This window comes from Cheilinus undulatus, linkage group 16 (assembly GCF_018320785.1).
Source record: "Cheilinus undulatus linkage group 16, ASM1832078v1, whole genome shotgun sequence".
Classification (NCBI taxonomy): domain Eukaryota; kingdom Metazoa; phylum Chordata; class Actinopteri; order Labriformes; family Labridae; genus Cheilinus; species Cheilinus undulatus.
Genome location: NC_054880.1, coordinates 38,477,173 through 38,499,105, shown reverse-complemented (window position 1 = coordinate 38,499,105; position 21,933 = coordinate 38,477,173). Strand labels below are relative to the sequence as shown.

Below are 21,933 nucleotides of genomic sequence, written 5' to 3'. Positions count from 1 at the left end.
GTTTTGCACTGTTGCCCTCTGGTAAACGCTACAGAAGCTTAGAAAGCAGAACAAACAGATTTAAAAAACAGCTTCTTTCCCTGGGCCATCATTGTACTGGCAGTACAATGACAATATAGGTTTATTTGTAGACTCTAAATCGACACCTGATGACCAAATTAAATTAGAGATATGTCACACTAAATACTAATTCTTTGTTCTTGGTCAGGTTTAAACAATCAAAAATTGTCCAAATATACTTTTTGATCATATTTTTGTATATTTATCATAAAATAAATAATAAACAAATGTTATCAAATATAATTTTGCTAAAATAACAGTTTCATCAAACTATATATATATATACACACACACAGTGCTTTACAAATTTATTAGACCACCACCCAAAGTAAGGTTTATGCCACAGCTGCCCTAAATTAACAGCACTGGTACTGATTTACAAAGAAACTGAAAAAAAAAATAGTAAAGCACATTAATATTTCTTGATTAACATGTCAAATTATAGTTATTTACTTGCATTCCTGAACAGAAAATGAGTTTTGGTGGTTCAATGTTATGCTAGATTAATTTCTGACTTCTCAGAGAAGCCCAGTGAGCCGGCTCAAATTTGGGTATAAAAAGGTGAATTCAGTTTGAAATTCCTCATTTCTGTTAAAAATGGTAAAACGTCGAGAGCTCACTGAAAATGAAAGAGTCTGCATTAAAGCACCTCATGATGCAGCTGTGGCATAAACCTTACTTTGGGTGGTGGTCTAATAAATTTGTTAAGCACTGTATACATACGTATATATATCTCATAATTGACATGAACATAAACATTCTATTTACATTTTATTATTTACTGCTCTTTTGATGCCACTATAACATGACCAAGTTTGCTTAACTTTTTACACCGTTAATGCATATGTTAACCCTTAAAATTCTCAGCTGTCAGAACACAGGCCGATGCAAGTGAAAGTGCTGATTATGTTTTCTTGGGGCACCCAGTAGTCAGGGGGGGCAGGAAATTGCTTTCTTTTGCCAAATGGTAAAGTGGGTCAGTTTGGACTAGAACAAAAGATGTGGTGGAACAAAGGAATGGAGAAATATACTTCAAAATAAAAGCTCAACATAGACTTTTTCCAGGCAGATATTTGCAACCCACTGAAAATGGCTTTGCAATCAACGTCTGGGTCCAATCCACCAACCAAGAATCAAGGCCCTAACGGGCACTCAACCCAGTTTTGTCTGCTAGAAGGGAAACCTGAATGGCATTTTACATTGCTTTGTGCACTGGAAGGGGACCCTTGAAAGCACTTTATAACATTTTATTCTGTGGGAGGGCACTCTAGAGGGCACTTTATTATGTGTTATGGACCACAGGGGGGCATCCAGAAGGGCACTTTTTCAAACATTAGGGCTAAAAGGTCGCAGCAGTCATGGAATGGGTTTCCATGGCCGAGCAGCTACACGCAAGCCTTGTGTCACTAAGTCCACTGCCAAGTGTCAGAGGGAGAGGTGTAAAGCAGTGGTTCTCAAGGGGTCAAGCCACAGGACCCGCTGACATCGCTTCAATGAGAAACTAAAACCCAAACTTCTACAATTTTTCAACAATCAGATCCATTTAAGGAAATACTGTACAGTTTAGGCCTCAGACAGACAAACCTTGACAAATCTGGAAGGCAGGTCAAAAAAAGCATGTTTAAAAGATGCTTCAAGGACTTTAGTGTGTAGTTTTTGTTTCCAGGAACACATGACCCTCTGAAAAAGGCTCCACAGCCCACTTTTGGGTCCCCAACCACCAGTTGAGAACCACTGGTTTAAAGCGCACCTATTCTGGACTGTGAAGCAGTGGAAACGTGTTCTGTGGAGTGACAAAACACGCTTCTCTATTTGGCAGTCAGATGGATGAGTCAGTGTTAGGAGGATGGCTGGAGAATGTTACCTGTCTGACTACATTGTGCCAGCTGAAGTTTGGTTAAGGAAGGATAATGGAGTCGTTGTCAGGGTGTGGGCTAGGCCTCTTAACTCCAGTGAAGGCCAATCTTAACATTTCAGCATACCAAGACATTTTGGACATTGTTATGCTTGCAACTTTGTGGCAACAGTATGGGGATGGCCCTTTATAGTGTAATGTTCTTTTTGTCATACTTGACTTTCCAATGTGTAGTACCAGATAGCAAAGACATAAAATGCACTTCATTGCCCACAGAATCAACACGGAGTAAAAGTTCCTCACAGGATCTTTAAATGTAAGATTGTAATCTCTTACCTTGACAAATTCTAAGAAAGGGAATTTGAAAATATCCTAAAATAAAAGGTTTAACAGAAGTGCCTAATTTCCTTTTCTTTATACAGAACTTTACTAGGTGTTAAGTTGTAGAGTTAGAATTGTCTTTGAGACACACTCCCATCATACCTGCTAAACATTTGATAAAATAAACAAACTTGAGATGCTGCTTTGTAACAGATATAATAAGACAAGTCTCTGAAACCACTTGCTTTAAGTCCAAGACCTGATTAGCAAAAATAAACAGGGGGAGAATATATATCCATACAGTCTATTTATTAGTAAATCTATCCCACAGCAGCTGACTGGATCACCATCTCCTCTACCTTATAAAGCAAAGTACATTTATGGCATCACTCAATATAGACACAGTCAACCAACAGTGTGACAATCAAGTCTAAAGGCCTTCACATTCATGTGTTTGAAACAACAATATGAAGCAGTTTTTTTTCCTAATATTTCATGAAACACCCATGCCGGCATTGTCTCATACATTCCCCAAGCAGTTTTATGAAATTATTGGCCAACATATTTCTTGTTTTACAGACAATATTCAGGACCGAAAGAAAGGCATAGAGAAGGAGTACTTCATAGTGCCATGTCCACAGCCTTCAAATATCCTCAAAGTCAAGGATGGATGAGCCTAGTATTTTTAGAAAATCTCTATAGAGTCACAGTGCAACATGAACCCTGAACATGTGTAAGGAGTGGGTCAGTCTACTTAACAGCATTACAAGGCTAAAGACTGACTACACAGTACATTCAATCTGTTCCAGACCTAAATGAAAGATTTCTGGACAGCTGGCAGGGGAAACATTGGATCTAAACAAAGCACACTCCACTCATGTTTGGCAGCGGATTTGCATCATCCAGTCATCATCTGCAACAAACCTCAAAACAGTCTTGCAGTACATTATAATTACAGAACTTTACTTCCTTCAAATGCAGTGCAAATAACATTCTTTGGATTATCTCTGAATTATCCTTCAAATTACTGTGGATGTGTAGACTAAAAGTAGAGTAGTATTATAGTAGTGAGAAACTGCACCAGCTCTATTGGATATTTATCTACTCCTAACTGTGAGTATATTGTTTTGTTCAGCATTTTGATATGTTTATAGATGTTTTTAACAATGGTTACAATATTGAAAAGTGAGAATAAGAAGCAGTTTGTTATGATGAGGCATATGAGAACCAGCTTCAGAGGGTTTATACCTCTTTGTTTAAGCTAAAACAGTCAAAAGATTTAAATATGGCATTCAAAAAAGGCAAAATTAAGCCAGATAAAATGAGAAATGCAAATATATTTTAAAATGTGCTTAACGGTCCTGGTAAAAAATAAATACAAATCAGCATGTGATAGGGCAGAGCATACAGAAGTCCTTTTCTTCCCTCTGAGTGTAGAGGACATTTCTTCAGTGTCCATATTTTTAAGTTAACAGACGTCCGTACATCCCAGTATTGCTTTTCATTGATCTGATGTGATTACATCAGTGATGGAAGCTGTTGTGCTGAAAATGAAAAAAAAAAAAAATCTGTCTACACTATACTACTTGATGTGGTCGCGGCCTGTTTGGGATATGCGGGTGAAGGCGTGAAGTCCCTGGATGGCTGCCAGCTGTCTCATGCTTCGAGGATTTCTGGAGGGCAGCAGGAGCAGAGGCAAGGACGCCCCCTGCTGCATGGGAGGTGTTAGTGGAAGAGGTATTGGCCACCAGCTCAATTTTCCCCTCCAGTTTAACCAGCCGCGTCAAGATATCATCCAGTAAAACAGCTATAGTCCTCTTCAGATCAGCTGTGAGCGAGAGAAACAGAGGGTTAGAATATTAAAGAAAAGTCAACACTTGAGTTTAATGATTAAGTTCACAAAGCTGCACGTGTGAATGTAAACAGCTGAGTTTTTCATTCTCCCTGCAACTTTTACCTAGTTATTTTTTTCTTCAAGCCTCTAGTAAACTTTACATGTAAAGTTAGGCAGCAGAAAATATTCAGGAATCTTACTGTGAGCAATTACCACTGCAACCTTCATGCATGTAATGTAGGGGTAAACATATATTGGTTTTCAGGGCCAATACAGATACCAATTATTAAAAGTTAATGAGACATATCACTGATATTTGTAATTGATATGCATCTGTGAACACAAGAAACAGCACAGAGCAGGAGGAAAATGGGAAGTGACGCCGAATTCTCACTGTGTCAGTGGCACTCAAGCCTCACTGTCCATTGGCTAATACCTCTGTGACATCAAGCCAATCAGATGTTGTTGTGAGTGGTAAATTAGGTCAGAGGGGATAAGACACACCTTGCAGCAGAGTCAAAGTGCACACTTTTTTAATTTATTAATTTACTGGCGATTAGTCAAATAAACTGCCATAAAGACGTTGCAGATCTTTCTGTAAAAGCCATAATAAGCTCAGAAGCTTCTGCAGCACAAACACAACCCTGTAAAATGCCATAGTTGTTTTGGCCAGACCCACACAGGCGTCTTGGAGAGCTGCACCATGTATGATGTAATCGTTTCAAGAAAGATGCAGTTAGCCATCCACACAGAGACAAAACGGTAGTTGTTTACGGATTTGTGCACTCTGGGACCCGTTTTCAAAAAGTATCGTTTACAGTCACCCAAAATGCCGTTTCCGTGTGGATGACACGCCGATACGACAAAAAACTTTCGCGTATACTCCTGAATTTGTCTCCGTGTGGACGGGGCCTCAGGCTGCAAAACACGGCTGTCTGCTCTATAAGGATTGGGTAAAAATGGGAGAAAAACAGGCTAATATCCACTTAAATTAGGGATATTTAAATCCGACAGAGATCCTGTTTCCTAAGGACTCAGTGGACTGTTGACTTCGATATGTGGGCACAAATCAGGTTTCCTGATATTTTTATAGACTCGATTTTGAGTACATAAATCAGAGCCTGAGGGCTCACATTAGCCCGGTTCATCTGTCATGGACGTTAAACTGTATTAACGTCCAAGTTTTGTTAATGTGAAGCTTTAGATGAGCTGTTTCTCAATATTTCAGTGATTCATTTACTTCTTCATACTTTTGCTTATTTGTGAAAATATCACTCTAGGGTTGTTAAACCTGTTTGTAAAAATTCAGGTTGGAAACAAAGCTTTTTACACCAATTTAATTTTACTTACTGTTCCCTGGTATGTAATTATCTGCTTTTTCACTGATGACGTGTTTATGAATTACTCTCAGTGTTGATTTACAAGCAAAAACTGGCATCAAACTGTTTGCCTCTGTTGCTCTATCTGCATTGCCTTGTAAAGACATACAAATATTTGAAACTTCCTCTTAAATACTTACCATAACCAGCCATGGAGGTTCCCTGTGGCCCACCTGGCAAATTCTGGTTCTCCTCTGTCAGGACCTTGACGTATCTCCTGCTAAGCTCCAGGATCTGCTCCCGTAGCTCAGCACTGCTCTGATGGCGAGGCTGCTGCACAGTGTAGCGTAGCAGCATAAGTCCCCATGCCAGGCCAAATACCAGCAGCAGCAAACTCAACTTCTGTGACATGTTCCTCCGCAAGAGTGCACCCAGCATGATACTGGGGCTGACGTTGTGGGAGGGAAGCTGGAGGAGCTGACTGCCTTTTGATTAATGTGGACGAATAAAAAAAATGTATAAATAGAGTTGTGTCTTCCGGCAGGGAAACTCCCCTTTCTGCAGTTTGTATCCACACAGAGGTCAGCGGTCGAAGTCCACTTCAAAGCATTCCTTGTTGAGTGTGGATTCACTCAAGTTATCTCCAGCAGGACATGTGCTTTCTCAATATCCGTACGGCCCAGAAAGTTTCTCTAACCACTACCGCATCCTGCAACTCCTATGAGGGGGTGAGGACAAGCTGTGCAACAGCAGAGGCCAGGAAGTGGAAACAGAAGGGCGCTGACACCCACAGACATTGGCAGGCAGGGGATTTTGGAAAGGTGCTTTCCTGTCACGAAATTTAAGTTCGCATCACGGTGAAGTCTTGGCTTTCAGGAGAGAATCCGCAGGCATTATTGACTGTAGGAGAAGAATACAAAGATAGACAGAGAAGATAAAATGGGCAAAAAAGAAAGTTGTCAGCATTCAGAGATTAATTGACAGATATTTTTGTGCAGTTAAATGAGAAAATAAACTCTTTCTACTCTCTCCCAAACACCTAAAAGAATTCTCTGTAGCCGTTCTTGTTACTGTCGAGTATTGTGGTTTTTAATTCTCACTGACAGAGAGGATTTCTAGCTAGATAAATCCACAAAGATTTTCCAAACCCTGCTGCATGTGCTGGATGAAGAACAAAATCTACCTCATTGTTATTGGCAAGAAGCTGGTAGCTCCTTCAAAGTGGCTGCCTAGACTATTAAGCTCTTATTCAAGACAGGATTTTGCAAAGGCTGCACAAAACTCACTGATCAACAAATGTTTTCCAGCCTAGAAACCTGATGATTACCAGTTTGTATTTCATGCCACCCACTTTGTAGCTCCAGAAAAAAAGACGGACCAAAAGAGTCAAAGGGGGTATTCAAGTTGGTCTCTAATCCCACCCCCACTTGTTTTATTTGACTGACAAATAGCCTACGATTGCACCCTGCATATGCAAGGGGAAAATTAGGCGATCATATCACCGTTCACAACTCTGTCCCCAAGTTTATTCTCTGTTCGCTCTCTTGGGTTTTTTGGAGTGTCGCTTCCTTTTGAGGTCAGAAAGGGGGCATTGACTGAGAGAATAAATTATGAAAAGATCGGTAACAGAATCCGTTTAGGGATGCGTTCCTATCTCTATCCACACACACAAACATGTCCTTCCTGTGACCCGGGGCGGGACGTTAGATCTGCAGGAAACAACAAGAGAGGATGGAGAAAACAAGGTGTAGAGACTAAATGAAAATAACAGTCAAACCAAGTCAGGAAGTAAAAGTCTGCAAATATGTAACAGCAAACCAGATGTGGTCTGTAGGCTCTTATCATACATTGAGGCAAAAAAGGTTAAGCTTCAAGCCTCAAGAACAAACCAAAAGGATTCAGCATCATCAACAAAGTGAGTGATAGACTAGGGTACAAAGCAGTAAAATCTTACTTTAGGGCATGCTTATCAAGTTTAACATGCCTTAATCAAAATAAACACACCCTGGGTTAGATTTGTGTGTGTGCCTTGTATTCCAAACAGATCATATCAGCCCTGCTTTAGTACAGCAGTGACACTTGAAGATTATATGAGGTCTGCTATTCAGGCACCCCCTCCCTGTCTTTACTGTCCTGTCAGGTTACTCAAGTCTAATCATTGTTCTATGGAAATGCACACCATCTATACCACAGCTGCTGACAATGAGTGTTCCACTTGTCTTTAGAACAGCCTAACTATAGTGTATCTAATGGGATGATTGACAGCGGTAAGGCCCTCATTCTAGTCAAATAGCTAATCTAGAGGTTAAATATTGACTAAAGTAGCTGCCATCTGTGATTCAACAGCTGGTAGGCACAGCAGTAGACTTAATCACCTTACCTGAGGGGCATAAATATAAATTTTCATAGTTATACAGTAGAAAATGCAAACAACAGCTATAACTTTGAGACTTCAGCTGCATAAACACTGACAGGGCTCAAGTATAAACCACAAACATATTAACTTGCTAAACTTTTCAGGATGGGTTAGAGCGATAGTTCTCAAAGGGTTTGGCAAGACACAGCCAGGTCTAAGTGTGCCTTGGGAATTTGCACAACCCTAAGATATTACAGCAACTTTAACATCTACAGTAAAATGTTCTAAAGAGGCTTTTTTATGGATATGGTGTGTCCTGAGATTTTGGCTTGATCTTGCCTTGGGGCAAAAAAAGGTTGAAACTTGGTTAAAGGTGCATAATGTCTTGCACAAGCAAACACACAACAATAAATAAATACATGAATAAGCAAAGAAATAATTAACAAGCTTGGGTTTATAGTTACTTGCGCAATATTTACAACTTTGCTGGGGACCACGCACAGGTGACGTATTTTTGCGGACAGGTGCGTTTTGGAGATATCCCAAAAAAAACACCACAAACGCAACAGTAAACAGAGGACAATGTTAATTGTAAAATTACATTTCTTGTCTCTTCTTTTTACAACTTACAAAATATTCTTAAATAATTGCTAACAGTCTCTAAAGCTCAGTTAAAGGTTTTCAAACTCCACTTCCAAAGCACGTTAGCTTCAAATGTTCAAGTTAGCAAAGGTAAAACTTCACGGTCGACAAATACCCATAAACAACACATCAGAAACTCAGTAAAACAACATACAAACTTACATTTTACCCCAGTACGTTTGCTTGAGAGCTACTCCTTGATCTATGCAGGCATACACGGGCTCCAGAAAAGCAGGGTCGAGCCACCTCAGAGCTCCAGCTGCTACCTCTGGCTGACACTGAATGATGCTTGTTGTTTGGCAACCCCGGGCTGTAGTTCCTGTCGCTGGTGATAATGTCATGAGCAGCCCGCTGACTTGTGTTAAACAAAATTATACCCGACGAGCTTCGTTTTAAGTCGGCTGTGTACTCTGGAAGTCAGCTCGGCGTCGTCCTCCATGGCCACGGTAACGACGAGGTCCTTCCAGGCAAAAGTCGGTAGCTAGAATTCCGAGCATGCAATTCTGCTGACTGTCATGGTTTCCCCTGAACGTCAACTGAGTGCGTCAGCAGCATGGCATTGTGGGAAATGTAGTAGTACCACCCGTTTTTCCCAACTCAACAAAAAAGGGAAAAAGGGGAGCGGTACTTCGCGTAAACTGTTTTGTGTCAAAGGTGATATTGAATACGCTTGAAGCCATCTGCTGGACTCAGTGGGTTTTAATTTAAACCATAATTTCAGTCCACGTATCGCAAAAATACCAAGTGAAATCCGTGGAAATAAGGTGTAACGGTTACTAGCTGAGTTAGCAAAGTTAAGCTAGCGGCTGATAACAAAACTAGCTGGAAATATTTTTGTTTTAATAACTACATGGATTTTTCTCTTGGTTGCTTTCTCTGTATGTACTTTGTGATTGTACTTCTCTCTGTGACCATTAGAGGGCCGCCTACAACCATTTCCATGGCGACTAAAAACTTGAAAACAACAGTTGTCTGCTGTCCAGTACAAGGAGCTCTCAGCTAATTGCTATCACTTTAAGGCAATGGAGACAGTACGTCTCAATAAATCAGCTTTAGAAGCAGTGGATGACTACTGGGAGTACAGACGGTTAGTCTAACGCTCTTATATCTTCTTTAAAGCTTATCTCCAGAGTGTTTTTATACCCTGGGGAGTAAGAAGCATGTGACATCTGATGCTAGTGCTAACTATAGAGGAACTGCTGTATTTAATGTTCAAATAATGAAATGATACAAAGCCTGTTTGTTACAGTTGCAACCCAAAAAGTGGGGGAGCTGTGTGAAATGTAAATTTATAAAAACACAATTCAATCATTTTCAAACCTCATAAACCCACACATAATCCACAATAAAATAAACAACATATCAGAAACTGATACATCTGACCATTTCATGAAAAAGTTTAGCTCATTTTAAATTCAATGGCAGCAATACATCTCAAAAAGTAGTGGCAGGACCATGTTTACCATTGTGTAGCATCCTGTCATCTTTCTGTCAACGTCTGGGAGGTGAGGAGACCAGTTGCTGGAGTTCTGGGAGAGGAATGTTGTCCCATTCTTGTCTGATGTAGAATTATAGCTGCGTAACAGTCCTGGACCTTCTTTGCCAGATCTTTCCTTTATGATGCGCTGAATTTTTTCTATCGGTGAGAGGTCTGGACTGCAGGCAGGCCAGTTCAGCACCTGGACTCTTGCAGTTGTGATGAATGTGCTATGTGATTTAGCATTGTCTTATTGAAATATACAAGGCCTTCCCTAGAAGAGATGTTGTCTCACTCTACTTTTCAGCATTCACAAGGCATTACAAGATGTGTAAGCTGCCCTCGCCATAGGCACTAATGCAACCCTATACCATCAGAGATGCAGGCTTTTGAACTGTGTGCTGATAACAAGCTGGATCATTGCACTGCTTGTGGTTTCTGGAAAGAATTTCAAATTTTGAGTCATTTGACCACAGAACAGTTTTCCTTTTTGCCTCAATCCATTTTATTTTCATAAAAAATTATCCTGGGGCCTCTACTGAAGAGATGGGACAGTGGGAGATAGAAACCGGGATGAGAGAGTGAGGAATGACACATGGTGAAAGAGCCACAGGCCAGACTTGAACCCGGGCCAGCTGGGTACATGGGGTGCAACCCAACCAGGCCATCTGTGCCCCTGCCTCCATCCATTTTAAATCTGCTCTGGCCCAGATACTGGATACTGGTTTCTAGATCATGTTCTTCTTTACATGATGCAGCTTTAACTTGCATTTGTGGATTGTATGGTGAACTGTGTGAACAGACAAGGATTTCTGTAAGTGTTCCTTTTTCTGAAATTATTACATTCCTCATTTTTTGAGATGTGTTGCTGCCATCAATTCAAAATGTGCTAGTATTTTGCATGAAATGTAAAATATGTCTGACATGTTGTTCATGTTCTACTGTGAATAAAATATGGGTTTATGAAATTGCAAATCATTGCATTCTTTTTATTACATTTTATACAGTGCCCCAACTTTTTTGGAATTGGGGTTGTGAGTTATTATGGTCTATAAACAGAATGAATTACTTATCTTTATCTTATAAAGGATCGTTGGGGATGATGATGGAGGAAAACTGTTCACTCCAGAACAATATGAGGAGTACAAGAGGAAGAAGATCCCTCAACGAATGAAGAACCGCCTTTATGTGAGCTTCGGGGTGCCGGGATTTATTGACTGCAAACTCATTGGTCCTGAAACACAGTGCTTCTGTACACATAGGTAACAAGTACATTTCATAAAAACACATAATCTATCCCTTTATACTCTACCAGGCACATAGACAATGGAGAAATGTTATTTCTGTGCAGGTACAAGCAACATAAGACTGAATTTGAAGTGGTCCCTGCTGAGCGTCCCTTGGCTCTACCATGTCTGGTCAGAGGATGTTACTGTGTGGCCTATCAGTTTGTGCCCCGGCTTGGGCCAAACCCTGTACGCTGCAGATGTAAGCACTTACCTGAGGACCACAGTGAAGCTACTGGCCATTTGTGCAGAAAGTGTAAGTCAGAAATTAACTCATTCAAAGACCCTAGCCATTAAATCCTGCAAAATTAACCCCTTATTACAATTCCTCAGGCCGTTCCTGCTCTGGGTATCAAAGTCCCTACACCTGTGGTTGTGGTCAGCCCAGCTCTGCCCACCAAACCCTGGTGAGTGTAGATAAACATAGAAGACAAATACCCTGAATAAAAAAGAGAAATGAATCACATGATTTTGCTATCTTTTAATCAGACATGAATTTATTTGTAATTATTTTCACTTAGTTATATTATTTTCTTGGCAGGTTGAGACCAAACTAGAAAGGGCGGCACGCGGTCAGCCTACAGGCAGGGATGTACCATATGCCGCCATGGGGGGGCTCACAGGCTTCAGCTCTTTGTTGGATGGTTACTTGGCTTTGGAGGCCAGTGGCTCAGGTGAGAACCATGTCTTTGGCCTTGATATCTATCCATTAGCAATGACATCAGTTTTACTTTTATAATAGTGTTTAAACTTAAACTTTCTACTCAGTGCCCCTTAAGTTGTCCCATATCTTGTGATGGAAGTGTTTTTTCTAATGTTGGCATTTTCAGTTTTGTCAAAACAAATATGAGGCTACAAAGAAGATGTGATTATATGTTACTGCTCAAAACTAAGATCTACAGTAGGCCACCTAAGGGTGAAGCAAATGTGGTCACAACCTCACGACATTTTATAAATTATGCATAGGCAAAATGACTGATGTGCAATCGTTAAATAAGTTTCCTAACTGCTGGCCTGACTTGAAGCTGCTTTTGATTGAATTTCAGTGAATTTCCTTGTAAGAAATATAGTGTGAATATAGCTGTGAAAAGTATTTGTCTGATTTCTTCTTTTTCTTTGCATATTTGTCACACTCAATATTTCAGGTCATAAAACAAATTTCAGTTTTAGACAAAGGTTACTTCAGTAAATACAAAATGCAGTTTTAAAGTGATGATTTTATTTATTAAGGAAAAAAAGCCATCCAAACCTACCAAAATTAATTGCACCCACTTGTTAAATCATGGATACACTGTGATAAACCACATTTTTTTAAAAAGCTGAGTTCAAAAAAAGATCTCAAAAAGCAACACATCATGGCGCCATCTAAAGAAATTTAAGAACAGATGAGAAACACAGTCATTGACATCTAACAGTCTGGAAAGGCTTACAGAGCCATTTCTTCAGCTTTGGGATTTAAAGTTGGAACGGTGGTAAACCTTCCCAGGAGTGGCTTGCCTGCCACAGTGGGTACATCAATGACTTTTCCAGGAGGTCACAAAAGAACCCAGAACAACATCTAAAGACCTGCAGGCCTCACTTGACTCAGTTAAGGTCAGTGTTTATGATTCAGCAATAAGAAAGACACTGGGTAAAAATGGCATCAAGGGAAAGTTCCAAGGCCAAAACCACTGCTGACCAAAAAAACACAAAGGCTCGTCTCACATTGGCAAGAAACTATCTTGATGATCCCCAAGACTTTTGGGAAAATATTTTGAGGACTGACCAGACAAAAGATGAACTTCGTGGAAGGTGTGTGTCCCGTTACATCTGGAGTAAAAATGTCATCAAAAAAACATCATACCAACAGTCAAACATGGTGGTTGTAGTGTGATGATCAGGGGCTGCTTTGCAGCTTCAGGACCCTGGATCACTTGCTGATATTGATGAAGCTATGAATTCTGTTCTACCAGGAAATCCCGAAGGAGAATGTCCAGCCACCAGTTTGTGACCTCAAGCCCACTTGAGTTATGCAGCAGGACAATGATCCTATACACACACCAGCAAGTCCACCTCTGAATGGCTTATAAAATAAAGAATGAAGGTTTTGGAGTGGCGTAGTGAAAATCTGGACTTAAATCTCATTGAGTTTCTGTGGCATGACTTTAAACAGACTGTCATGCTCATAAACCCTTCCAATGTGGCTGTTTTAACATAATTTCTCAAAGAAGAGTAAGCCAAAATTCCTCCACGATGTGAAAGACTCACTTCCACAACCAGTTATTAGGTTTTAGGGGATGATAATTATCACAAAGGGCCAGGTTGGTTTGGGTGGCCTTTTCTCTTGATAAATGAAATCATCATTTTATAACGTCATGTTCTTTTACTCTGGTTATCTTTGTCAGACATTAAAATTTGTCGATGATCTGAAACAGTTAAGTTTGACAAATATGCAAAAAAAAAGAGAAATCAGGAAGGGGGCAAATACTTATTCACAGAACCGAACATATTTCCAAAACCAGAAAAATAGAAAGGTAAGCCATTACCTACCACCTGAAAAGCACAAGGCTTCAGTGAGTCTTTATTTCTTTCCTGTTTTACTGTAGTCTACATTTGACAATGCCTTGTTCCTCATGCAGACTTTTTATTGAGCATTTTTCAAAGATTTGATGACTAACCTGCCTGTCTAACCACCAAGTCTTTGTGCTTTAACTTCTGTACAAGTGCTGAGGCTTTCTATGTCGCCTGGCAATCACAGACTTAAAATTTCTGCAGTGTTTATAGGTTTAGAAGTTCCCTATATGCCTTGCTTTAATTAGATAGAGACAAACCATTAATTATTAATATGGAGCAGCATCAGCTCCCTTCAGACATTATTTGAAGCATAGAGTCAGTGTTTTTGTGATCCAGCTTTTGTTAAACTGTTTCAGAAGTGTGGAGGCGTGTTTGCAGATATTTTACTGAGGGTGGAGAAAAGTTCCTTTAAGAAGCATGTGAGGGCAGCAAAGAGTAGCACAACAGCTGTGAGCTTGTGTAGTAAAAAACCATGCACACCAACCGTTCATAGATTTCATCATCACTCTGATCTTTTAACCCAGACTATGTGTGTGTTAGAGATTTTGCAAATAAAAAAATCATACAGTTCTTATTCAAAAAGTTATCATTTTAATTTAAAATTACCTCTTGTATCTAAAACACTTTCTTGGCATTAAAAAAGCATCTTTAACATTACTGCTTTTTTCACAAGGCTTATACTCGCATAAAAGAAAAGAGGGCTTTCATCTGTTGTTAGATTTTTATAAATGTACTTAAGATGCTAAAAATGTTCTGCATGTTGTAAGAATATGTGCAAATTATGCCTTTTCCACTTCACCTGAAACCATGCAAATTTAATTTATGATTGAAGGTGCAATATTAATCCCATTTCAAAATCCATTTTTGTGTATTTAATTATGTATGTTTCAATATTCTGTTGACTAATTACTCTACAGTTTAGCCTAAGCTTCATGCGTATCATGGTGCAAAGCTAAAAGTAGCTCTGACTGCATAAAGAATTAAAAAAAAAAAAAAAAAAACAATAGCTTTAACTTTTTAACACACATTTGAGATGCACGACCCCCACTGCTGGAACATGTCTTATTTCATTTTCATAATCTTTTTGCATCTCTTTTAGATCAAGGCAGAGATGACGGCTGCCAGCAGAGATGCTCAGGATCAAAGATCAAAGAAACGTCTACTCAAAAACCCTGCACTTTAGACTGTAAGAGAGGAACCAAGAAGCCTTGAAATTCAACATTATCCACAATTTCTCTCTAACTGTTTATTACTGGAGAGTCGATCAAAATTTAACATATCAAATAAATATTACATAACTTATATCTTACATTTTATCTTTTCTAATAATCTTTCAAAGTTAGATTTTCTTCTTTTTTGGTACAGAGACACAGTCTTTGTCTGTGTCGTGACATTGTGGGATATTTAACTGTCAGCAGCAGTAGTGATTAAATCCCACCTCAGCTCAGGACTGAACAGTCAACTGACAATGCAATGATTAAAACAGAGGTTTGGGAGTGGGAAGCAATTGATAGCGCTGTTATGACAACCCATATTTCTAAATAGATAAGTTTTATAACTTTAAAGAAATAACCTGAACAAATCTAAATTTGACAAAGCATGAACACATTTAAATACAGACTCAAGAGGAACTTTGGCTGCACATATAGTCCTGTGCTGTGAAAAAGTATTTGCCCTCTTACTGGTTTGTTTTTTTGCATATTTGTCACAATTAAATGTTTCAGATCATCAAACAAATCTTAATATTAAACAAAAATAACACAAGCAAGAACAAAATGCAGCTTTCAAATGTTGATTTCATTCATTAAGTTAAAAAGCCATCCAAACCCACCTGGCTCAATGTGATAAAGTAATTTCCCCTCTTGTAAAATCATGAATTAACTGTGAGTAACCACATTTTTTGGAAAGTTGGAAGGTTTCACTAGCTACACTAGCTAAACTAGCTAGATCTCATGTAGCAGCACATCATGGCGCCATTTAACGAATTTTAAGAACAGATGAGAAACAAAGTCACTGACATCTATCAATCTGGAAAGGGTTACAGAGCCATTTCTAAAGCATTGGGAATCCAATTATTGACAGTGAGAGCCATTATCCACAAATGGAGAAAACTTCGGACGGTGGTGAACCTTCCCAGGAGTGGCCTGCCTACCAAAATGACTCCAAGAGCTTGAGACGACTCATCCAGGAGGTCACAGAAGAACCCAGAACAGCATCTAAAGACCTGCAGGCCTCACTTGAGTCAGTTAAGATAAGTATTGCATAACAATCTATGAAGGTTAGAAAGAATGACCCAAATCTACCTGGCCCTATGTTTAAAAGTCATTGCCCCCAGCTCAAATCAAGAATTAACTGTGATTAACCACATTTTTAGAAAGTTGAGTTCGGTGATACTAGCTACACCCAGCCCGAATTACTACCAGACCTGTTGAATCCAGAAATCCCTTAAATAGAACCTGTCTGATAAAGTGAAGTAAGCTAAAGATCTCATATAGCAGCACATCATGGCGCCATCTGACGAAATTTAAGAACAGATGAGAAACAAAGTCACTGACATCTAACAGTCTGGAAAGGGTTATAAAGCCATTTCTTAAGAGTTGGAACTCCAGTGATCCACAGTGAGAGCTATTATCCACAAATGGAGAAAACTTGGAACAGTGGTGAACCTTCTCAGGAGTGGTCAGCTTATCAAAATGACTCCAAGAGCACATTGACGACTCATCCAGGAGGTTCCAAAAGATCCCAGAACAGCATCTTAAGACCTGCAGGCCTCACTTGACTAAGGTCAGTGTTTATGACTTAGCAACAAGAAAGACACTAGGCAAAAATGGCATCCATGGGAGAGTTCCAACCCGAAACCCCTGCTGACCAAGAAGAACACAAAAGCTCATCTCAGATTTGACTTAAAATATCTTGATGATCCCCTGGACTTTTGGAAAAATTCAGTGGACTGATGAGACAAAAGTTGAACTCCCATTACATGTGAAGTAAAACTAACGCAACATTTCATTAAAAGAACATCATACCAGACACACAAACATGATGGTGGTAGGTGATGGTTTGGGGCTGCTGGATGACTTGCCATGATTGATGGAACCATGAGTTCTGCTCATTACTAGGATCCTGAAAGAGAGTGTCCAGTCATGAGTTCACGACCTCCAGCTCATGCACACTGGTTATGCAGCAGGACTATGATCTAAAACACACCAGCAAGTCCACCTCTGAATTGCATAAAAAAAATTAAGGTTTTGGAGTAGCCTAATCAAAGTTCGGACTTTGATTGTGATACAAAATTAGATGTGACATGACCTCAAACGGATAGTTTATTCTCCAGAACCCTTCAGTGTGGCTAAATTCCTCCACAACAATGTGAAAGACTCATTGACACAACCACTGAGTAGGTTCAGGGGGTAGTTACTTTTGCTTTAATAAATGAAATCATCCTTTAAAAACTGTGTTTTGTATCTTGGATTATTTTGGTCCAATGTTTTTGTTTTAATTTATGACCTAAAACAAGTGTGACAAATATGCCAAATATAAGAAATCAGAGAGGGGGGCCATACTTCAGATTTTCTAAATCATCCATTGTCTAGACCGTTTCTCTTGTTTGAGGTTGAGTGAGAGGCTGGGTACACCCTGAACTGGTTGCCAGTCAATCTCAGATGACATTCAGAGACAAACAACTAGGCACACCGACGGGGAGTCACCAATTAACCTAACGAGCGTGTCTTTGGACCGTGGGAGAAAGCCAGAATAGGTGAAAAGAACGCAGCACAGAACATGCAAACTTCAAACACTTGCTGTGAGGCAAAAGCATTTGCCACTACACCACCAAACAGCTCACTACTTTTATTTTTTCGAACAATTTTAAAAGCCCAGACAAACACATTTGTACTAGAAAATTGTCTGAGTCATAAGTGATCCTCTAACAAATTCCCACTTTGATCAGTTGCAGTCTCTCTAGCAATGACTCATTTTTCTCCCTTGATATTTGTTCCATAAACTGGTCAGTTTATGTATTTGAGGTTCATATGATTGATTTTTTCTTATTTAGAACAATCCACCCACTCAATTTGTCACCAAAATAAATGCAGAACTGCAGAGCTATGCGTTCAGTGATGAGCGCCGCTTTTAATTTGCAGATTGATGTACTGTCTACGATTGATTAATCCCATTCCTCACGGCAGATCAGCTAGTGATGAGAGCTGATTTAATCCACGTGGTGAATGAAGATTGAAGTCGGGGGTTTTTTTTCCTCTCCATCGGCGGCCCACTTTCAAACAAGGACTAAAATTAACGGAAATCTAAATGAGGATTCACACCCACTCAAATGTTTCCACTGTGAGAGAGTGGTAAGTCAGACTGGATCAGTGTCTACACTGGGGTTGGCTAGTGCATCTCAAGTCACCTGTTCTGAAATGTAAGCATCACCCGAGGGAACTCGGTGTCTCTGTGTGTATGTGTGTATATGTGTGTGCGTTAGTGAGCTGAACAGGTGGTCATGAGGCAAAGGACATAAGGCTGCGTCACTAGGATGGCTTGGGTGCACCTGGGTCCCCTCAGTCAAGTCCTGAGGAGGAAGCAAGTGGAAAGGATTCCATCTGAAAGCCAACACTTCAGATTCAGTGTGAATCTTCGATGACCATGATATCACACACACACCTTCACAGCTGCACACACACTTTAAACCTTTCAGATTTTCCCTTTGCAGCTTAGTTGACTGCTAGGACCAACCAGAACATGAGGCCTAACTGGGAATAAAACAATTTAGATAAGATATGACACAATACCATATTACACAATAAAATACGATACAATGAGACAAGATAAGAGACGACACAGGCGAGACAAGAAGATAAGTAGGCCACGGTGATATCGAAGTAGTTTGCAGGGTGCCCCCTTCTGCTTCTGTCCTCCCAGATTCCCTGTTCTCTATAACAGTGGTGGTCTATTTCAGCATTCACTGTGCGACTGAAACATTTATGACACATGACCAAAACTGGAGATAAATGTGCTCATACTGCGGTCTGAGAGTCGTGCACAGTCTGGGCCTATTAATATCAAAAGTTTAAGTGTTTCCCCTTCTTATAGAGTTCTTTTTTCTAAATAAAATGTTGGAGATGATTGGAACATTTAGACAATGATAGAGACGGTCTTTCCAATGCAACAACTAAGGAGAGTTCATAAAGTGGTGCTAGTAAAGCATGGGATTCTTCTTGCCTAATCCAAAAATATGATTGTGTCTATTTCACTGTTATCCTAAACACCCATAAATCAATTATCATAAGACTGTTCCTTAACTTCTATGTTGGAAAATCCTCTCTCTTTGACGATAAACTTGAATTATTCATTGATCACAGAAAGAAAGAGAGACAGAGAGTCAATGGGCAGAGTGGCAGAACTTAGAAAACGTTTGATTTTTGTTTAAAGAAGATGTACAGACAATCAGTTCAGACAGGAATATTCAGCTTTAACTCCTGTCTTCTATTCTTTATTTTGTCAGTTTTTGTCATGTCATAAAGAAATGTGAATCCAGTAACGAAATCGCACGTTACTCTAAACAGTTGTAGTATTAGTGAATGTGGATGAGATCGATCAGGGCTCAAAAAGTTGCATCAACATCTCTAGATGTGCCCTAAAACAGGTAGCTTGGATAAGATATGATAAGATGTAGTGAGTACACACTATACTTTTAAAGTGAGTTAAGGCTCTGTACGATACCCAGTGGTGGACAAAGTATTCAACTCCAGTACTTGAGTTAAAGTATTGATACTCGTGGTCAAATCTTACTCAAGTGCAAGTAAATTTTGCTCAGTTAAATTTTACTCAAGTTAAAGTACTTATTTTTAAAAATACTTAAGTATTCAAAAGTACAAAGTACATTTTCTAATATCAGTGAATTGCTGTATTGTTTTCTCAGTGCTTTTACAGAACCTTGTAACTCTCTGAAACCTCCTAATGATGTAGGCTACCGACTTACATGTAGAACCACTCTGCAACAAAAAGTCTATAAAAACACCTGTAAAAAACTTCACCATAAAATCAAATGCAATCAAAAACAATAAGGACAACTATTGTCATTTAATTTTTTTTATTTAAACATCCCCACTCAAAAAAACAGGAGGGCCTTTTTGTTCTTCCCACACATTCACTATGGGGGAACTTAATACATGGCTATGAATCATTACTCATTTCTGAAATCTCAAACATCAAGCCGAGATATGGCCATGGGTGCACTGGTTTTTTAGCTTGAGTTTTGTTTGAATGAAGGCGGGAGAGCTCGCTACACAGAGCGAGGATGATGTAGCCTATTTCCAAATCCATCCCAGGTGTTAGCGGTGACTGTGATTGGTTCCCTTCTGTGAGGAGCACAGCGTGTGGCCAGTTGCATTTTAGAAAAGAAAAACACCAACATCAGACTGCAAAGCTATGTTGAACCTAAAAGGAACGAGTAATGACAAGCTTCCTAGAAATGTAGTGGAGTCGAAAGTACAATATTTGTCTTTGAAATGCAGTGGAGTGAAAGTCACAAGTTTCTAAAAAAAACAAAAAAAACAAAAACAAATACTCAAGTAAAGTACAAATACTGAAAAAATTTACTTAAGTACAGTACTCAAGTAAATATACTCCGTTGCTGTCCACCACCTTATCATAACATAAGATACTGATACGATACGATACAATAAGATAGGATGAGAAAAGATATAATAAGATACGATATGATACAATTAGATAAGATAGGATCCAGTCCAATAATATAAGATACAAACAATAAGATAAGATACGGTACGGTATGATACGATACAAAAAGATTTGATACAATAAGATAATCTACGGTACAATTAAAGATACAGTACAATAAGATAAGATCAGATACAGTAAGATATGAAATGAAAAGATAAAATAGGATTCAGTTAGATAACAGAAGATACAGCACAGTTAGATATGATATGAAAAGATAAGATATGATACAAATAGATAAGATATGGTACAATAAGGTAGAATACTATACAATAAGATTAGATACAGTACAATAAGATACGATACTGAACGATACAATGCGTTACAATATGATAAGAAAAGATAAGATATGGTACAATTAGATATGACAAGACAAGACTATACAATAAGATAAGAAAGGATACATATAAGTTAAAATACAGTACAAAAAGATAAGACAGAATACAGTACAATTAGATACGACACAAAAATATAACATACAATATAATAAGTTGAGTTAAATACAACAAGTTAAGCTATGATACAATACTATAAGTTAAGATACAATGTGATAAGATAAGGTAATACTTTATTTATCCCCAGAGGTGATTCTAGCATTGCAGCAACACAAGAAAAGGAGGGGGTAAAAACACAAAAAGATCTAAAGAGGAATCCTTAACAAAAACAGAAGAAGGGGGATATAAAATTGGAATTCTGTGCAATGAAAAAAATTAAGATGATGTGTTGGTAAACTTACTAGCAGCCAGTTATTTACACAGCAGTGATATAACATGAACATAGGATAATGCAAAAGACCAAGATTCTATAGGTGCAGTATAAAGTATAGAATATTAGCGCAACATATATTATTATTATTATTATTATTAATATCTGTTATGAATGATAATAATAACCTTTATTTATAAAGCACTTTTCAAAACAGACTTACAAAGTGCTTTACAGAAGACAAGCACAACAGATCAAATTAAAATCAGCAAATTCCATAGGGACAGTTTTGTTTATGAACCAGGTAGGTGCATAAACCCAATTAGATACAAATGTTATTATTTATTTATTAGTAGAAAAGCATTGGAGTTGAAGGTGAAATATAACTTACTATAATACAGCATGTCTGCTCAGTGCTAAGAGGTGATCTAAGGTGTGAAGGGCTAACACATTATTGCGACACATTTACAATTTTGTGTAATTGCCACTCCATAGCAACCTAATTTAGGACACGAAAGGTAATTGACTTTGGTCACTGGTTAAAGGGAATAACTACTACACTTCCTTTATCCCCATGGAAACCACGCCTGCTTGACTGACAGATACAACGCTACAAATAAGGGTTCGAACACAGAAGATTAAATTGGCAATTACTGCGCACTTAATTACCCCAGTGAACACACTACTGATTTCCCCGCAGACAGAGGGAGAAGTAAGAAAAACTCTGAGCTGCAGAGAGGCTCAGCAGGCTAACAGGTACTGACAAATCAACTGCCAAAACTGC

The 21,933-nt window shown here is 38.9% G+C and overlaps 2 protein-coding genes across 2 annotated transcripts; one reads left to right on the top strand and one right to left on the bottom strand.

Moving 5' to 3' along the window:
* Window positions 1–2,721: 2,721 nt before the first annotated feature.
* Window positions 2,722–8,907, bottom strand: ccdc126 (coiled-coil domain containing 126). Its single transcript, XM_041810044.1, has 3 exons — window positions 8,550–8,907; window positions 5,590–6,289; window positions 2,722–4,064 (listed from the first exon to the last, which is right to left on the bottom strand). The coding sequence occupies exons 2-3, from the start codon at window positions 5,825–5,827 to the stop codon at window positions 3,814–3,816; spliced, it is 489 nt and encodes a 162-aa protein (XP_041665978.1). The 5' UTR covers window positions 5,828–6,289; window positions 8,550–8,907; the 3' UTR covers window positions 2,722–3,813.
* A 429-nt stretch (window positions 8,908–9,336) lies between these two features.
* Window positions 9,337–14,979, top strand: fam221a (family with sequence similarity 221 member A). The gene is made up of 6 exons (XM_041809781.1): window positions 9,337–9,474; window positions 10,953–11,126; window positions 11,216–11,406; window positions 11,484–11,557; window positions 11,692–11,824; window positions 14,803–14,979. The coding sequence occupies exons 1-6, from the start codon at window positions 9,410–9,412 to the stop codon at window positions 14,913–14,915; spliced, it is 750 nt and encodes a 249-aa protein (XP_041665715.1). The 5' UTR covers window positions 9,337–9,409; the 3' UTR covers window positions 14,916–14,979.
* Window positions 14,980–21,933: the final 6,954 nt, after the last annotated feature.